Source organism: Phialemonium atrogriseum (assembly GCF_030411735.1).
Source record: "Phialemonium atrogriseum strain 8032-3 unplaced genomic scaffold QBC33scaffold_8, whole genome shotgun sequence".
Taxonomy (NCBI): Eukaryota; Fungi; Ascomycota; class Sordariomycetes; order Cephalothecales; family Cephalothecaceae; genus Phialemonium; species Phialemonium atrogriseum.
Window position 1 is genome coordinate 147,159 of NW_026848145.1, and position 16,479 is coordinate 163,637.

At 58.5% G+C, this 16,479-nt stretch overlaps 5 protein-coding genes across 5 annotated transcripts; 2 read left to right on the forward strand and 3 right to left on the reverse strand.

The window, feature by feature from the left end:
* The first annotated feature begins 216 nt into the window (after window positions 1–216).
* Window positions 217–3,247, forward strand: QBC33DRAFT_533433 (putative histone deacetylase complex subunit cti6). The gene is made up of 3 exons (XM_060427467.1): window positions 217–1,122; window positions 1,350–1,673; window positions 1,727–3,247. Exons 1-3 carry the CDS (start codon window positions 518–520, stop codon window positions 2,778–2,780), a joined length of 1,983 nt encoding a protein of 660 aa, XP_060284923.1. The 5' UTR covers window positions 217–517; the 3' UTR covers window positions 2,781–3,247.
* On the reverse strand, window positions 3,159–4,871 carry QBC33DRAFT_533436 (P-loop containing nucleoside triphosphate hydrolase protein). The gene is made up of 2 exons (XM_060427468.1): window positions 4,827–4,871; window positions 3,159–4,766 (listed from the first exon to the last, which is right to left on the reverse strand). Exons 1-2 carry the CDS (start codon window positions 4,843–4,845, stop codon window positions 3,574–3,576), a joined length of 1,212 nt encoding a protein of 403 aa, XP_060284924.1. The 5' UTR covers window positions 4,846–4,871; the 3' UTR covers window positions 3,159–3,573.
* An 856-nt stretch (window positions 4,872–5,727) lies between these two features.
* On the forward strand, window positions 5,728–7,598 carry QBC33DRAFT_448498 (putative transporter; the record flags this gene model as incomplete). Its single annotated transcript, XM_060424471.1, has 3 exons — window positions 5,728–6,110; window positions 6,170–6,263; window positions 6,312–7,598. The coding sequence occupies 3 exons, from the start codon at window positions 5,728–5,730 to the stop codon at window positions 7,596–7,598; spliced, it is 1,764 nt and encodes a 587-aa protein (XP_060284925.1).
* A 49-nt stretch (window positions 7,599–7,647) lies between these two features.
* Window positions 7,648–8,969, reverse strand: QBC33DRAFT_356485 (short chain dehydrogenase). The gene is made up of 2 exons (XM_060423880.1): window positions 8,634–8,969; window positions 7,648–8,577 (listed from the first exon to the last, which is right to left on the reverse strand). Exons 1-2 carry the CDS (start codon window positions 8,683–8,685, stop codon window positions 7,697–7,699), a joined length of 933 nt encoding a protein of 310 aa, XP_060284926.1. The 5' UTR covers window positions 8,686–8,969; the 3' UTR covers window positions 7,648–7,696.
* A 454-nt stretch (window positions 8,970–9,423) lies between these two features.
* On the reverse strand, window positions 9,424–14,848 carry QBC33DRAFT_513658 (Rho1 guanine nucleotide exchange factor 3; the record flags this gene model as incomplete). Its single annotated transcript, XM_060425995.1, has 2 exons — window positions 9,424–11,070; window positions 11,147–14,848. The coding sequence occupies 2 exons, from the start codon at window positions 14,846–14,848 to the stop codon at window positions 9,424–9,426; spliced, it is 5,349 nt and encodes a 1,782-aa protein (XP_060284927.1).
* Window positions 14,849–16,479: the final 1,631 nt, after the last annotated feature.

Consider the following 16,479-nt stretch of genomic DNA (forward strand, 5'->3'; position numbering starts at 1 on the left):
TAATCGTGGAATTGCCTGGACAGTCAGCATCAGAAGCCGAGGGTCCTATTCAAGACTTTATTATTTTAATGGATTGGGATTGGAGAGAATGGCGTTGAACCTAAGCTACCACAGCAAGTTGAGAGGTACTTGGCCCCGCATGGAAGTAGCTAAAGTTTCGGAGAAAAAGACGTGTGGAGGTGCAGAGCAAGTTCCGCCGCCCTCCTCAACCCTCCCTCCTCATCCTCACCATCACACCTTTGCCTTCTGCGCAAACCCGTCACTGGCTCCCCTCGTGGCCTAACCTAGGTATTTACTTCATCGAGGGTCGGCACATTGGTCCTATCTCGGGGCAACAGCTCAATCTGCGGCGATTGAATCCCATTGAATCCCGTTGAATCGCCGAACTCGACTGAATCCGCATACATCAAGCGCGCAACGCGAACAATTGGCCACCTTAGACCCACGAACCCTCCAATTCGACCTTTAGCTGCGGCGATTGCTGCGATTGCCGCGCTTGCTGCGATTGCTGTGAGCAATGGCAGGCATCGATCCACGGCGGTCTTCACGCGCCCGAACCACGCAGCCACAGTCAGGGTCACAGCACTCGTCTACCCCCTCGAGTACCTCTGGCCGTCCCGAGCGAAACACCAGGTCCTTCAGCAAGGCAGGGTCGCCTCAGAAGTCGACTCCAAGCGGTTCACTCTCCTCGGAGCCCCTCGAGGACACCATCACTGCCGAAGATCCCCTCGCCACGCGCCGCCGTACTCGCGGTAACGGAGATGAGCGCGACAAGGCACCACCTACAAAGCTAGAATCCGTCGAGATGCCGAATGACGACGACGATATTCAGGAGGAGGACGAGGCAGTCCGATGCATATGCGGCTTCGACGACTACCCCGGCCCCCCTCCGCTCGAAGATGACTCGAAACCCAGCAGCGTGAAGGATGCAACGGTCGTCGACCCCATATTCACAACCGACCTTACCGACGATACCGCCGGGTTTTTCGTGCAATGTGACATCTGCAAGGTGTGGCAGCATGGCGCCTGCGTGGGCATCATGACCGAAGAATCCAGCCCCGACGAGTACTTTTGCGAGCAATGCCGCAAGGACCTACACAAGATCTTCGCTGCTAAGAATGGGTAATTCTCACTGTCTTGGCTGTTTTGGAGCGTTTTTTTTATACCTGTTTCTGTTGAGAGTTCAGCGTTTCAACCCTGGAAAATAGGTGGTGCACTGCCGATCATGTCTCATGGTGTGGTCGCACTGCGCATTCTCCAGCAGTTAGCGTTCAATGTTCTGCCTTGCAAGCCCACGCGAGGTTGCCTCAGTTTGGTCACTTTCAGCATGCTGACATGATGGTTCGCAGGCAACGATACTCGCACTACCTTCCCCTCAAACGGCAGTCGAGGAACACCTCTCGAGCTGCGTCGCTAATCAAAGAAGGAACGAGATCGCCGAGGGGGGAGAAAGAGAAAGATACCAAGGAGCCAAAAGAAACACGAAATGGACGGAACTCGTCGGCAACCCACTCAGCATCAAAGCGGAGATCGACAATGAACAGTCGAGAGGCGGCCTATGACGAGGCCGAGGCCATACGCCGTGCTATTGAGGCCAGTAAAGAAGACGCTCAGCCAGATCAACCCGATGGCAGTGTGAGGAGAGCAAAGCGCGGCCGGAGTGATAGCGAAGAGTGAGTCTCAAGCCCCCATAACGGCACATTGGCCGAAGCTCACTCCGTTACAGGAAGCCAGAGAGTGCGAAAAGACAGCGGACGAGCTCGCGATCCCTCTCCCCTCCGCCGGACGGGTCGGGCGACGATTCAGACGACGCACTGTCGAATTCCAAGACGGGTTCGTCCAAGTCGAGGCCTCGCAACGGTGCGGCAACAAGGAATCAACGCCCCGAGAAACCAGTCGAGAGGGATGAGCGGGATCGCCAGCCGCCCGAACCAGCGAACAAACGGAAAGGGAGGTCCGAACGTCGTCAAGCTGATGGTACCGCCTCAACCCCCAACAGCACCATTCAAGTGAAGGCATCCGAAACTCACGCGGACACAGACTCAGATCCTTCGGAAGAAATGCCGCTGGCAGCTCGCACGACCGGGACCCGGACAGCCATGGCAAATTCAAACGCTACAAATCCTGGTCCGGAACCCTCACCCCCCCAGTCAGCGGAACCGCCGCCACCACTCCCGCCTCCACCTCCGGCGCAAGCTGCTGCTGCTCCCGATACACCCCCAGCGAACCCACCGCCGTCAAGGGTTGACAGGAAGAGGTCTCACAAGAAGAAGGGCCGGAACCAGTATACACGGGATAGAGATGGACACGATGAAGATTCGCCTGCCAGATCCCAGTCGAGGGATATTCAGAGAGAGGATAATGGTGGAGGAGGTGCTAGTGCTGCTGCTACTGCTACTGCTGCTGCAGCGGTAAAATCCACAGGTGGAGATGGCGGTAGCAAGTCGGGGACGAAGAATAAAGGGGGGATGAGCGGCAAAATCACCATGACCGACCTGAAGAGAAGAGCAACAGCGCTGCTAGACTTCATATCGCGGACCCAGGTCGAGCTGGCCGGCGAAACACTATCCGGGAGCGAGGACGCCGCCGGGGACAAGGCCGACGGCGAGTCGGCGTCGCCAAGCGACAAGAGGCAGCCTGACGTGGTTGGCGACAGACCAGCGCCGGACCTCAACGGAGAGGCAGGCCAGGCCAAGGACTTCAAGGACCTGAACTGCATGGAGATGATGGACAGCCTGACGCGCCGCCTGGTCAAGTGGCAGCAGGAATACGCTGCGTGAGAGACCTTGACGAGCGAGTTATCTGGGATCGAATTACACGAGCTGGGCGTTTGATGGCAGAGCGGGCAGGCGCTTCTCTCGAGTGGTCAATGAGTTAACGATGGTGGATTATTATTAGCTGCAGGGCGTTTGGTTGTGGGTTTTGGTTTTGGTTTGGGTCTGGGCTGTAAGCGTAATGCACACATGTATCGTTCTTTTCCCGGGTATCCACCAGGTGAGCCCTGCTGGAGCAGGGAAATTTATTCTGGGATATCTTCTTCTCATGTCTCCTGTCTTGATACCCGAGATGAACCGGGGGCGCCATATGCCGGAGTGTATGCGTTGGGGGTCGAGCATGAGAAGCTTGTGTACCAACAAAACGAGACGTTTAATGTAAATCGGCTGAGCTGGAGGGGGTATATATATCTATGATCTTAGATCTGCCGTACTTATACATGTATGTACTGTACAATGATGTTTTCGTCTCCATCACATAGCCCATGATCACGGCACGGCACACCGATTCTTCCTTTTCCACCTCGGTAGCAGGGCCGTTGTGGTCCGCTCTCGTAGTCTAGGAGGGGTATTATATGCCTTCGCCAGGAACGGGCCAGAGGCTGTTGGTCTCAGCAAAGGACCATCCAGCAACCTCGACGAGCGCTGGCACCCATCCGCCATATCCTTCATTGCTTTGCGGGGCCTGAAGGGGGGGGGGGGGGGGTTCCATATAGCCAACCAGAAGAACCCCGGCTACGGAAACCTGAGTCCATCGTTCCCAAGGCCTATCCGCAAAGCCTCTCCATCTCCTACTCTCTCACGCGCCAGCCTGCCCGGCAGGGGCTCCGCCACCCAGCCTCCTCGCGTCGATCTTCGCCTTGCGGGCCTCCTTGTCCTTCTTGCGGGCCTGGTTCATGCTCAGCACCGGGGCGCGTGCGGACGCGACTACAGCGTCGAGAGTCTGCGGCGAGACCTCATCGAGGACGAACCTGCCGAGGTCGCCGCGGCGCCACTCCTGGACGATCCAGTCGGCGGCGCCGTCGATGCTGGGCGCGCCCCCGCGCAGCAGCTTCCCCGTTCGGCGGGCGACGGCGGCGAGGAACTCGTCGACGTCGTTAGTGGGCGGGGCGTAGCGCGCGTACAGCGCCGGGTCGACGCGGTTGAGGTGGAAGAGCAGGTAGTCGGCGACGGCGACGTGGGGCACCAGGCCGTCCTTGACGCAGCCGACGAGGGCGAGCTTGAGCATGCTCTCTGCGTCGGACACGTGCGGCACGAACACGCCGGGCGTGTCCAGCACGAACACGCCCTCGCCCCCCCTACCTCCCGGACCGCCGCAGTCCTCGCCCCGCACGATCCGCACCGCCGTGCCCATCTTGCGCGTCACGCCCGGCTGCGCCCCCGTCCGCGCCGCCTTGGCTAGGCCAGGGCCCATGCCGCGCGCCCGCAGCCGGTTCAGCAGCGTCGACTTGCCCGCGTTCGGCATCCCCACCACCATGACCTGCAGGCCCGTGAGAACGTCGGCTTCGCGGGCCACCCGCTTCACGGCCGAGAGCAGCACCCGGTCGTCGTCGAAGCCGAAGCCGCCGCCTCCTCCTTCTCCACGGCCGCCGCCCCCCCGGCCACCGGTCCCCTGCCCGAGGAACACCACCGCGGCGGCGTGCCCGCGCTCGCGGTGGAAGCGGGTCAGTTCCCGGACGATATCGGAGCCGTTCTGCTGTTGGCCCCGCTGCTGCGGCCCGGCGCCGTCGCCGGGCGGCGGTCCGAGGTCGCGCTTGGTGTAGACGATGATGCGGGCGCGGTCGGCGGCGGGCGAGGCGGAGGCGGCGAGGCTGCGCTCGAGGAGCGGGTTCCACGAGGTCAGCGGGACGCGGAAGTCGCGGCACTCGATGATGAGGCCAACGTTGGAGAGGGTGCTGCGCATGCGCGACAGGGCCGCCTGGTGGTGGCCCAGGAAGTAGCTGCGCGTGATGTCCGGGGAGGCCTCGAAGATTAGGCGTGGCTGGAAGGCGGCCGGGGCGGCGGCGGCTAGGGCCGTTGCGGCCTTGGAGATGGACGCTGCTGCTGCGGCGGGGAGATTGGTGGTGGCCATGGCGAGGATGGGAGACGAGGTGGTGGATGGAGGATGCGATGGTGATGCCTAGGGTTGGTTGCTGTTATACCGTCGTCAAGGAGGGATATGCTCGTGGGTGAAGTGTGTCATTGTTCAAAGCCGTGTGCCATTGCCACCCTGCGATCCCGAAATGTGAAGTCGTCGTTGCAGTTGAGGTGAGCTTCAAGCTGTCTGCGATATGACGGTGATAAGAAATTTGATAGTCGCTTATATGCATTTCAAGTTGTTAAAGCGACGATATGCTTAAAGTGGGATAATGGGTATGTAAGTATCCCTCCTGGGTCCTCTCCCTTGGTATCGATACCTAAGGGCAGACATCGACCTGGTACTTCTGGTTTCTGCATTGAAATATGTTCGTAAATTTTGGAATGTTTCTTAGGAAGCAGAGTTGAAACAGAGTTCGTCAACTCTCTTCAGATTGCAGTTCTTTGTTTTGTGAAGAGCTACAAAAAAGCCGCCACCTACGTAATCGCCTCGGGACTTTTCCTTAGACCCCTGGCGAATTTCTTGGACGAGTCGCCGGAGGTTGAAGCGGTGGATGGGAAGCTATTAGGCGTCGATTTGTGCATGGCGATTGCTTGTGTCAACTTGCCAACTCAACGACTTGGCATTCTTCGACATGTGGCCCAATTCGCTTCTCTGACAGGCGCTCTCAGCTCGTCCTGCATCTTGGCTCTCCTTGTTTGACAACGAGCTGTTGACCTATGACTTGGCGGTTGAAACCAGATGGTCAACTCTCCGACTGTAGGAGAATATCAAGGGAATTTGAACCGTGATCAATAGGGTCAAGCCTTATCCTTTTATTCGGTAGATTAAATTTACCAGCAGCCTTCAGAATCACCTCCCGTGGCCGATCAGTTCATGAACGGAAGGGAGGCCCGGGCACCGGCACCAGCACCGGCAGCGCCACACGACCTACCCGATAACCTCCAGGGGGACGCTTCCTCTAGGCCAGAACGGCAACCATGGTCAGGGCCGAGAAGATTTCGGGCTCTGTTCAAGAAGGATGGAAACCTTGAGCCCTTCCGGCTGTTGAGGCAAGACTTGCGCAATGTTCGGCAGAGATATCTCTCAGACTGGACAGTTTTCAACCAGCTTGTCTTGGCAAGTGCTGTCTATGTATTCTTCACCAACATTCTTCCGGGCATTACTTTTGCTAGCGACCTATATGTCCTTACGGGGAAATCATGGGGCACCATAGAGGTTGTTCTTAGCACCGGTCTCTGTGGTATAATCTTCGCTCTGTTTGTATCCCTCTCCAATTTCTCCCCCATTCAGGCTGCAGTTTACTAACTTGCGGAAGCTTCTCGGTTCAACCGTTGACAATCCTTGGTGTAACTGGGCCTTTCTCTGTCCTGGCCGAGAATATATACTCGTTATGTGTCAACTCTTTCCACGTAAGTGCGCCGGCATTCTAAATTCGGTGTGATAGCTGACGTGAGTAGGTCGACTTCCTTCCCGTCATGGCGTGGTCCTTGATCCACGCGGGATGGATGCACTATCTGTTGGCCGTGTTCAATGCCCATGACTGGACCATGCGATATGTGACGACGTTTAGCGCAGACATCTTCTCGCTGCTCAACAGCGTCATATACTTCTACAAGGCGGGCCTTGAGTTACAGCGGAATCACGACCATGTTTCATTCGCGGCGTTCCTCTACTCAGTTATCGGAGCTCTTGGAACCTGCTTACTCGCCGTATTTTTATCGACCGCTCTGAGGTGGAAACCTCTCTTCGGCCGAATAATCCGCATGGGGCTTTCAGAGTATGCCGCTGCCATCTCCATCGTCTTATTCATCGGTATCCCGCATATGGGAGAGCTGGCAGACTTGAAGCATGAGCGGCTGGTGGTCCAGACGACGTTCAGGCCCTCAGATCCGGAGCGAAGCACATTCTTTGTCGAGTTCTGGAAGCTTCCGGTCAGGTGGGTGTTCATCTCCATCATACCGGGGGCAATAATCACGGTCCTGTTCTACTTCGATCACGAGATCAGCAGCATTATCTGCACGTTGAAGCGATACGGCGTCCAGAAGCCGGGAGGTTACGCTTGGGACATCGCCCTCCTTGGGACGACAACAGCACTCTGCGGTATTCTCGGCATCCCGCCAGCGAATGGGCTTCTACCACAGGCCCCCCTTCATTCGGAATCGCTCCGGTACTTGGTCGTGGAAGAAGGCGCGTCCGATTCCGACGCGACAGAGATGCCATCGCCGACAAACCTCGTCCCCCGAGTCTACGAACAACGCTACTCGCCATTCATCCAGGCAGCTATGATTATGGTTTTTGCAAGTCCACCGTTGCAGAAACTACTTGGTCTGACACCAACCTCGGTCCTCGCGGGACTATTCATGTTTATGGGATATCAGTCCTTGTCGGTGAATCCGATTCTGCCCAGGATCTTTCACATGCTCACTCCGCCATCCGAGCTCCCCGAACTACCCCCGCGGGTTCGATGGCTACCCATACACGCCTACACGCTCTCCCAGGTCATTCTCACAGGCGTTATTTTCGGCGTGACTTTGACCGTGGCGGCACCGGCCTTCCCAGTCATCATCGTCATCCTCGTCCCTGTACGGCTTCTGGTGATGAATCATATCTGGAACCGGGAGACACTCAGGTGGGTGGATGGCTGGGCTTGTCGTGAAGGGAAGCCGGAAGACGAAATCGAGATTCAGCGTTCACCGGCTGCTGAAGACATCGAGAGCGGCCCTATAAGGGAGAAAGAGGCGTAAAGCTCGTGATGAGATACCGCCCTTGGTCATGCCTATTCACTTCTGCAAAAAGCTCAACGTCACCACCGCTATCAAATATCGAATGTCCAATCTCGATTTCACACCTTCAACCCCTCAGTCCTGAGCTTCTCATACAAATCCTTCTGCATCTGCTCATACCCAGACACCATCAGCCCCCGGCCCGAAGGCACCACATTCCCATAAAGCGGCACGACCCGGGTCGCGCCCTGTAGCACCTCGAGGATAGTCCCATCGCCATACTCCTCATTCTCGCACAACTCCAGCATCGCCTCGGCAATCTCCTCGGGCTCGATCGCCACATCCCCCTCCCCCTCGCGCACCATGCCCTTCTTATCCGGATCCTCGCCCCACATCGGCGTCCTCACCGTGCCGGGCGCCACCGCCGACACGCGGATCCCAAGCTCATCCCTCAGCCCGCCCAGGCTCCGCACGAACCCATGCAAGCCATGCTTACTCGCAAAGTACAGCGGCGTCCCGATCCCGACCATGTGTCCCGCGCAGCTGCTGACGTGCACCAGCGTGCCCCTCTCCCCGCGCTCCGTCCACCGCCCGATGGCCAGCTGCGACAGCCGGATCGGGTGCGTCAGGTTGACGGCGATCGTGGCGTACGAGCCCGGCTCGGCATCCGCCGGGTCCCTGCTCCTCGGGGTTCCCGGCGCGTCCCAGAAGCTGCTGGCCGCGGGCTCGAAGATGCCCGCGCCGGGCACGACGATGTCGACGCGCGGGAAGGCCGAGGAGGCGCGCGCCATCAGCGCCGAGAGCTGCGGCCACGAGGTCACGTCGGTGCGCTGGAAGAGCGCCGTCGGCTTGTTGTTGGCGCTCGGGGTGGGGCTGGATGTTGTTGCTGCTGGGGGGTACTCGGATAGGAGCTGTTCGGCCTCCGGGCGCAGCGCGAGGTCGCCGATCAGGACGGAGCAGCCGCGCTGGAGGAGGAGGCGGGCGAAGGCGAGGTTGATGCCTTTGGGGGGTCGGTGAGCTTGGTTCGTGTGTGGGGACGGGGGGGACGGAGGGTACCTGAGCCTGCCCCTGTGATGACGGCGTACTTGCCGGCGACGGAGAGGGACATTGTTGGCGGTGATGGGGTTGGTTTATATATGAAAGTCTTGGTGTTCAGGGGTGTGGGTTTGGTTGATACGGCCAAGGGAAAACAACTTCAACCATACGACAGATGAATTGGGCAATCGCAATTATAGACAAGACTGAGGATCCAAACGAAGTTTATAAATGCTCGCTCACATAGGATGGGAGTCTCCATGAAGCTTCTCCGCACCAGCCTTACTCCCACGCGGCTAACGAAAGCCGTGTATTTCCAGTATTGCTCTTTTCAGACGTCCGCCGACCCCTCTACGTGCACCCCGCAATATTACCGGCTGGCCCGGAGACACACAACCGACCGATCCATTTGCGATTTGCAATCTCCAGTATCACAGCTTGACTCCTGCTTGAACACTCATATGCAAACAGATGTGATTTCGAAAAAAAAAAAGTAGCTATATAGGCCTATACACGCGGACTGCTCCCAAAACGGAGACACGGGCAGCCAAGCGAGGAACAAACAATCCACTGTGGGTATGGAAAAAAAAAAAGAATCATTTCCCTTTCCATCTGTGTTCCTGAACGCCATGCGAGTCGAAATCAAGTCATTCCAAGGGAAGCCATGGGCCCATAAACATCTCGAAGGTTGGCCGAGTCCTTCCCAATAGACAACCCCTCCAAACCCGCTTCCCTCCGGTCCCCTAGTTTTCTTGTTGCAACCGATTCGTTACCGGATATCCTATTAGAGATCAAAGGCGGCATCCCTCCATCACATATTCTTATCCGCCCTGCTCTGCTCCTCCCGGTGCCCGTCATTCAGTAGCATCTCCAGGACGATCTGGCCGCCGGTCACCTCGGGGTGGCTCATGCAGATCTTGACGGTGCCCCTGGACTCCTGGCCCGACGGCATCTGGCCCGCCCCGGCCCCCGCGGGGCCCCTGAACCCGTAGTCGAGGCAGCGCACGTCCCTGCCCGCGATGATCTGCCGCAGCCGCCCGTTCTCGGCGTTGCGCACCTCGACGTAGTCCTCGTTGAAGAGCACCAGGTACTGCCCGAACATGGTCGCCCCCTTGGCCTTCTTCTGCCTGCCAGAGTACTCCATGATCAGCGTCCGGCTCACCTCGCCGTGCTTGTCCACGTAGACGGCGCAGTCCTCGTACGTCAGGAGGAACTCCTGGTCGTTGAGCTTGAACATGCCCAGCGGCCGCTGGTCGCGGATCCGCGACGCGATGTTGGCGATGGCCGGCGCCGTGATGTCGCGCGGTATCGACTGCGGAATCTTCTTGTCCAGCGTCAGCAGCTCGAAGCCCTTGGCCGACGCCACCGCGATGTAGGTCTGGAACAGGTTCAGCGAGAAGCACTCGGTCGGCAGGTAGAACTCGTCAAAGTCGCGGAACGACTCGGTGTTGCCCGACCCGGCCCTGCGCCCGCCAAAGATGCGCGGCCGCTTCTCCGTCGCCTTCTGGAAGACGGGCTCGAGGACCTTGAACGTGTTGTGCATGCCCTCCTTGCGCTTGTAGAAGAGCAGCATCCGCTCCTTCATGCGCGCCGTCGCGAAGAAGGCGACGTCCTTTGCGAGCCTCTGCGGCGCCCGCCTGGGGTTGTCGTGGACGGGCGCCGGGAAGTTGGACACGGGCGCGACCACGTCGAGCGGGTACGAGATGAGCGACTTGTCCGCGATGACGAGGCACACCGAGAACTCCTCCAGGACCGCGATCTGCGCCACCCTGTTGACCTGCACCGACCTTGTCCAGCCCCGCGGGTTCGACGCCTCGGAAATGAAGATGCCGAAGTCGGTGCCGATGGCGATGAGGGATTTGCCGTACGCGTTGAAAGCAGTCGCGCAGTTGACCTGGGCGCGGCAGACGGGCGGCGGGCCGCGTCCGGGTCCGTAGACCTTCTCCATCTCCCGGATGGCCCGATCGAGCGGCGTCCCCCTTATGGACACCCCTGGCTGCTTGCCGAGTGCCGATATCTGGTCATAGGCAAAGGCCCCGTCCGAGATGACACGGAGGCGGAAAGGCTCGGCATTCTGCGCATGGAGGGCGCGTGCGTGCCTCGTCTTTGCCTCGATTATCGCGTTGCACCAGGCCTCCCGGTCTTGCTGTGAAGACGCGTAGAGCGTGTACACCTCGTGGCCCAGGTGCTTGATTCGAAAGGGGTAGATGATCTTGCCTTCAGGATCTGCGGCCGACGGCGTCGCCAGGCGAGTCACGGTAGACAGGGATCCCAGTGACGAGCCCGTCGTCGTATGCTCCAGCCCGGGACGGTCGGCACCGTTCGAATTCACCTTGTTCAGCTGGGTGCCAGAACCAGTCGCGGCGCTCGTACGAGCTAGCGGGGCCGTCAGGCCCTTCTGCTTCGAGACGGGATCGTCATTCATGCTCTCCAAGAACAGCAGAGGCATTGGAATCGGCTGGTGGAAGGTTGGATCAGGTTAGCTGGGGCCATTACAACGAAAGCGGATATTACTTGATGATGGAAGCGTTTACCTCTTTGGACACGTCATATTTCTTTGCGCCCTTGTCGTCCTTCAAATTAACTGCCTTCGATAGGATGAAGTAGTGGTCGAAGAGGAGCGCATGCGTGTCAACCCAGCGAACGCCCTTCGAACCTTGCCTCTGGAGGTCGCCTTGCTTAATCAACTCCCTCCCAAGGTGGTCGAGGTTCAGCACCGAGTGGAAACCGGGTCGGAGGACGAGCATAGTCTGCAGTTCGAGCAATGCGACCTTCTTTGTCATCTCATCCACCTTCTCGTCGCACTCGTGGGTGACGGCTTTGATCTCGTCCAATGCCCTAGTGAGGTTCGTCTTCTCCTCGCTATCCACTTTCATGGTCTTCTTCAGGGTCTCCAGTAGCAAACCGTACCGCTGGAGGCGGGTGATGGGCGCCTTGACGAAGGTCGTCCACTCCAGCCGCTTCGAGCGCTTATGGTCACGCACAACGCCCAAGAAGTGGCGGAACAGCAGGTTCCTGTCCGCTTCCTTGCGGATCAGGAATGACGCGTTGGGGAAAGCCGACGAGTATGCGATGTAGACGGGCCGTGCTTTCCGGATCCATTCTCGGAAGAGGTCGCTGACGCCCAGAATCCACGGCCCCTGCTCCTTTTGCCGATACTTGAGCTGCGCGAGCAGGTGTTCCTTATTGATCTGCTGGACAGCCTCGACCTTTCCGAAGACTGCGTCGATGAACTTGTCCAGCTTGTTGGCCGCGATGATCGGAGGCTGGCAGGCGCGCAGATGGTCCTTGTAGAGGAGGCGGAGGACGTCGAGCTGGTTCATGTACCCCTCCTCGCCCGTGATGATCTCGTGCAGGATGTTTTGTCGCTCGACTTCCTTCTTGCCCCTTCTCTCCATCTCCGCCGGCGTCACTCCGTAGAACTCTGCCCAGTCCACGGCCTTGTCCTCCTCCTCGGACATCATATGATCCAAGTTGGCCTTCTTCAAGGTGCGGCCGCAGTGGTGTGAGTAACACCTGACTGGGATGCTCTTGTCGTGCAACCTGGAGGCTTGAGATTCATTCTCGTGCAGCTTCGGCGCATAGCAGCCAGATCCGGTGAGCTGCCACAGCACGCCGGACATGGAGCCCGGCCCGAATTTGACCCATTCCTCCTCTGGTAGGAGGATGCCCGCTGCAAACATGGAATCCACCACCATGGAACTGAGGACTTCGGCGTCGGCCACGTTCATGGTCGGGACCTTGGCGCAGAAGAGCTTGACGAGGCCTTCCTCGATAGTCTTCCTCTTGACCTCGGGGTCGCCCTCGGCCATCTCACGAACCCAAGCGGTCACCGCACTCAGGGCCCAAGGCTCCGCACAGCGCTTGATGTCGGCAGGAGTGAGCTTCGATGGACTGAATTTCCGCTTACGACCAGTCGGCAGGGTGATCATATCATAGGCCGCGAGGGATGGTGGCGTACCCGTATCGTAGCCCTCGTATGCGACACCTTGCTGTGCCGCTAGCTGCTGTTGCTGTTGCTGGGTCATGTGCCTCGTTGCCTTCCTACGCTCTTCGGCGGCATCGGTTCTGGATCTTGCCGGGGTCTGGATCTGAGGGGTGTGGCTATGGCTAGATAGGGAGATAGAACGCTCAAATTGCTGTTGGTTCATGTTCTGGCCAAGATAGGCTTCCGGCGCCTCGGCAGGGTATAAGTGCCTCGAGTCAGCAGAGAGCGAATAACCGTGTTGGTACGGCGGGCGATTCGACGTTTGAACGGACAGCAACGAACTGCTATCTGAGCCGGGGGGGATTGCAGGGAGCGGCCTGTTCGAGAGCCCCGGGTGATAGAACATGTCGGGATAATCCTCCTTGAGGGGCGACTCGCTGCCGCTCAGACGCGAATGGACAGAGACCTGCTCGTCTCCTTCATCAAAGCTGAGGCGGTGCCTCTGAGGCGCCAAGAGACCCCCGGTGCCACCGTAATCCATCGACACCGCCGAGAAGGCCGGATAGGATTCGCTGCCACGTCCCTGCAGCGTCGGCAACGGGCGAGACCCGTCGTGGGTCGATGCCGTGGCTGGCGGCGAGCCGAGCTCATTGCCGTAGTGGAGAGTCCCAGCGTAGCCGCCCCCGTACAGGCCGAGATCCATCCCCCCCCCAAAGTCGCTATCCGTGCTCTCCTGTTCTTCGGGTGGCGGGGGTAGGGGAGGAGCCTGAGCCCGCTCCACGTATGGGAAGGTCGGAAGGCTGCTGAACCTCTGCTCATCCATGGCGGCCTCTTGCATGGCCAACAAGCCCGCAACTGCCTCAGGGTCGCTCTCGTCGTCGTCCCAATCGTACGATGCCCGCTGGTCATTTCTGGCCGCGGTCGACGCGTTTGAGGAGAATCTGGTAACGCCGGAGCCGCCAGAGCCATCTGCGGCGGTATTTATGGTCGACGCGGCTGAGTCATAGCGACGCAGTATTTCCATGTCGCCATCGGTCACGACCCCATTGGCGGGCCGAGGGTGTTGCGAGTTCGGCGACACTCCCAGATCGGAGACTATGTCCTGGATGAGGCTGTCTTGGGTATAATATTCTTGGGCGACATCGTCGCCTCCTGGTTGACCATTCGTTACCCAGTCCGGCTCCTCCGGGACATCTTCCATCGGCCGGCTAGGCAGTGGGGCGTTGGTGGGATGCCTCTGGAGACCAGGGGAAGATTGAGAATGGCCCGACGGCGAAGGGGATTCCACCGAATTCGACCGCGAGCTCCTACTCATGAAGGAGTTGGGGTCTGCCACTGAGTAGTTGGGGCCAACGGGTATCTGCGTGTAGGCCGGGTACGGGGGTTGGGGCGGTGTGACATTAGAGTAGGACGAGGTTGGGGCGGGGTTGACACCGTTCGGCGAATGTGACCCAAAATATTGGCCTGAGTAGGCAGGGGAGTATGACTGATCGTAGCGAGGGGAGGGAGCCGACGCTCCCGCCGAGGACGGGGGATATTGCGGGCTGGGTATGGATGGATCATAGCCTGGTTGTGCCGGCGGAGGCGGTGCGTGGCTCACCTGGGAAGTGCTGTATGCCCTGGCCGGTGGCTGCTGCCCAAAGGTGGGAACTTGTGGAACAGCGGGAGAGCTGTAGCTAGCGGGAGAGTTGTAGCCATAGCCGTAGTTTGTAAATCCCGAGACAGTCGCGTTCCTCTGCGGGACGTTCGTGTTCGCGTAGGCGGCCGGGTTATAGGTCTGATGAGGAGAATAACTCGCCGGGTTAGGAGAAGCCACTGCCGGTGCCGATGCCGGTTGATGCGGGGGAGCCGGTGCTGATGGTGCCGGGGCTGACCCATATGTCGGACTCGCTGGGTTAGAGTATCCCGAGACCGGGTGGGGATGGTAGGGGAGCGAGGCTGACTGCGTGCGAGCAAAATGCTGGGGGTTGTATGTTGGTTGTGTCGCGCTCGACGGAGCTTGGCCCTGGAATTGATGCTGATAGCCTGCCATGGCAGGGCTCGGGGCCGAGTAACCCTGCCGCATGCTCTGCGGGGATTGGGACTCGGTTGGCGTGCTCAAGAAGAGTTCTTCGTTCCCTCTTCCAGCACCGCTCGGATAACCTTGTTGCGTGTTGCTAGGGCTGGCGTCGAAGAAGGAGGACTCGTCGCCATTGCTGAAGCTCGGCCGTCTCGGGACGTGGTTAGTCTGGTCTTGCGGCTGGCCTGGGACAGGATACTGGGCCGGGGGGACGTGGCCGTAACGGCGCGAGTCATCCCGAAACGACATGTTGGCGACGACGATCCCCGTGTAAGGGGTTGCTCCCCGTGTAAAGGGTTGCTGGGCGCGGCGTGTCCTAAACTGACGGGGCTGATGCCCGACCGGATCGCTCAATGCTCACAAACAAGCAATTGCCGGACGGGTCGCATTGAGCAGCACCAAAGTGTGGCAATGCGGCGGGGTGAATATTAATCGCATCCCCGTCGGCTGAGTTTCCCGTCGTGGTTTTGTCGCATGCGCTCACGAGTTTGTGGTTCGAAGCGCGCCGTCTTTTTTGAGTTCGGCTGACAGGCTGACAGGTCCTCGTTCGAGTGAATAGATTTGATAGCGCAGCGCACAAGCGGGCCCCGGAATGGTCGGGGAGGACGCTAAATGTCAACCAAAGAAGCCCGACACGGCAGACGATTCAGAAATGGCTCGGAACGTCAGGCTGACTGGTGTTAGGAAACAAGGCTCGTGGCCTGGTGGGAGATGCGTACAAGCCTAGTGCATGCGAGGGGGAGGTTGATGCAAGATGTGAAGATCCAAGCCACAGCAGCTGGGGAACTTGAGTGGATCGGGGGAGGCTGAGGCAGATGCGAAGCGATAGGTTCAGGTTTCCAGCCTACGATTCGCGCCCATAACCAGTGAAATTGAAATTGCAACGGTCCCCACCGCGTTTCTTTTGCTCCCTACAAGGCTACAACCTCCAGTCACCAGTCAAGGCTGGCTGAGAGGCAGGCTCTTATCTTTGACACAGCCGTGGCACCGTTTTAGACAAACCCCGTCTTACGTGGTATAATTTTATCACGACTCTGCCCGAGCATGTACGGAAGTACTCTAACTCTAATGTGGAATGTGCCATCCTTTCCATAGCGGATTCGAAAGCTGAAGCAGCTGCTGGCTTGGCTGTCAGGTTTTACGACTTGGCAAGCCAATCAACGGTTTAACTCATAGGCCGCTTTGGTGGTGTCTTCTCCCATTACCTGCAATTCCAGGTTCTTTAAGGAGGTCAGTCACTTTATCCTTCGCAGCTGGAATGCCTACTACGTAGTATTTCGCTATATCGAGTTACGTATCTTTTCCAGGTCGGACTCTCGATTGGCAGTGTTTACGACTTGCAGTGTTATTATCCTTCATGAGCCCAACTTCCTGCAACCCCAATTCAAATGGTACTGCGGCCGCTCGGCATACCCGAAATCTGACGTACTTATTAAGTACATCCGTTGTGGGCCCTCGCTCTATGTCGACGACACATTCATGGGGCCATAAGAAACACAAATAGAAGACAGATTGAGGTAGTAACAGCACATCAGAGGAACCGCTGCGCTCGCTGCTGCTGGTTGCGGAACTTACTTACCTACTGTGCTAGTCAGTGACAGGCTGACTGATACGCGCTGACTGATACATGCCGCAGCCCCAACGCACGGGCCTTGGTGATGCATGAAACAGAACTGAAGCGAGACAGGCCTTCCCATTCTCGTGTTGTGCTGTACTGTACGTGCCTAGATAGGTAATCATGACGGATTATAGATGTCAACAAATCAACGGTAGGTCTAGGCTTTCTAGAACATGGTTGACACTCTGCTCTTGCAGATGAATGCTCTAGCAGGCAAACACTAGAGCAGATTAACTCGAGAGACAAGATGGAAGTCGGCAAC

What these genes read in the sequence shown, in the direction of transcription:
- QBC33DRAFT_533433 (XM_060427467.1), top strand. Translation starts at nt 518, where the DNA reads ATGGCAGGCATCGATCCACGGCGGTCTTCACGCGCCCGAACCACGCAG. An exon ending in ATCTTCGCTGCTAAGAATGG is followed by an intron (nt 1,123 to 1,349) that starts GTAATTCTCACT and finishes GATGGTTCGCAG; the next exon opens with GCAACGATACTCGCACTACC. An exon ending in GGCCGGAGTGATAGCGAAGA is followed by an intron (nt 1,674 to 1,726) that starts GTGAGTCTCAAG and finishes ACTCCGTTACAG; the next exon opens with GAAGCCAGAGAGTGCGAAAA.
- QBC33DRAFT_356485 (XM_060423880.1), bottom strand. Translation starts at nt 8,685, where the DNA reads ATGTCCCTCTCCGTCGCCGGCAAGTACGCCGTCATCACAGGGGCAGGC. An exon ending in CATCACAGGGGCAGGCTCAG is followed by an intron (nt 8,578 to 8,633) that starts GTACCCTCCGTC and finishes GACCCCCCAAAG; the next exon opens with GCATCAACCTCGCCTTCGCC.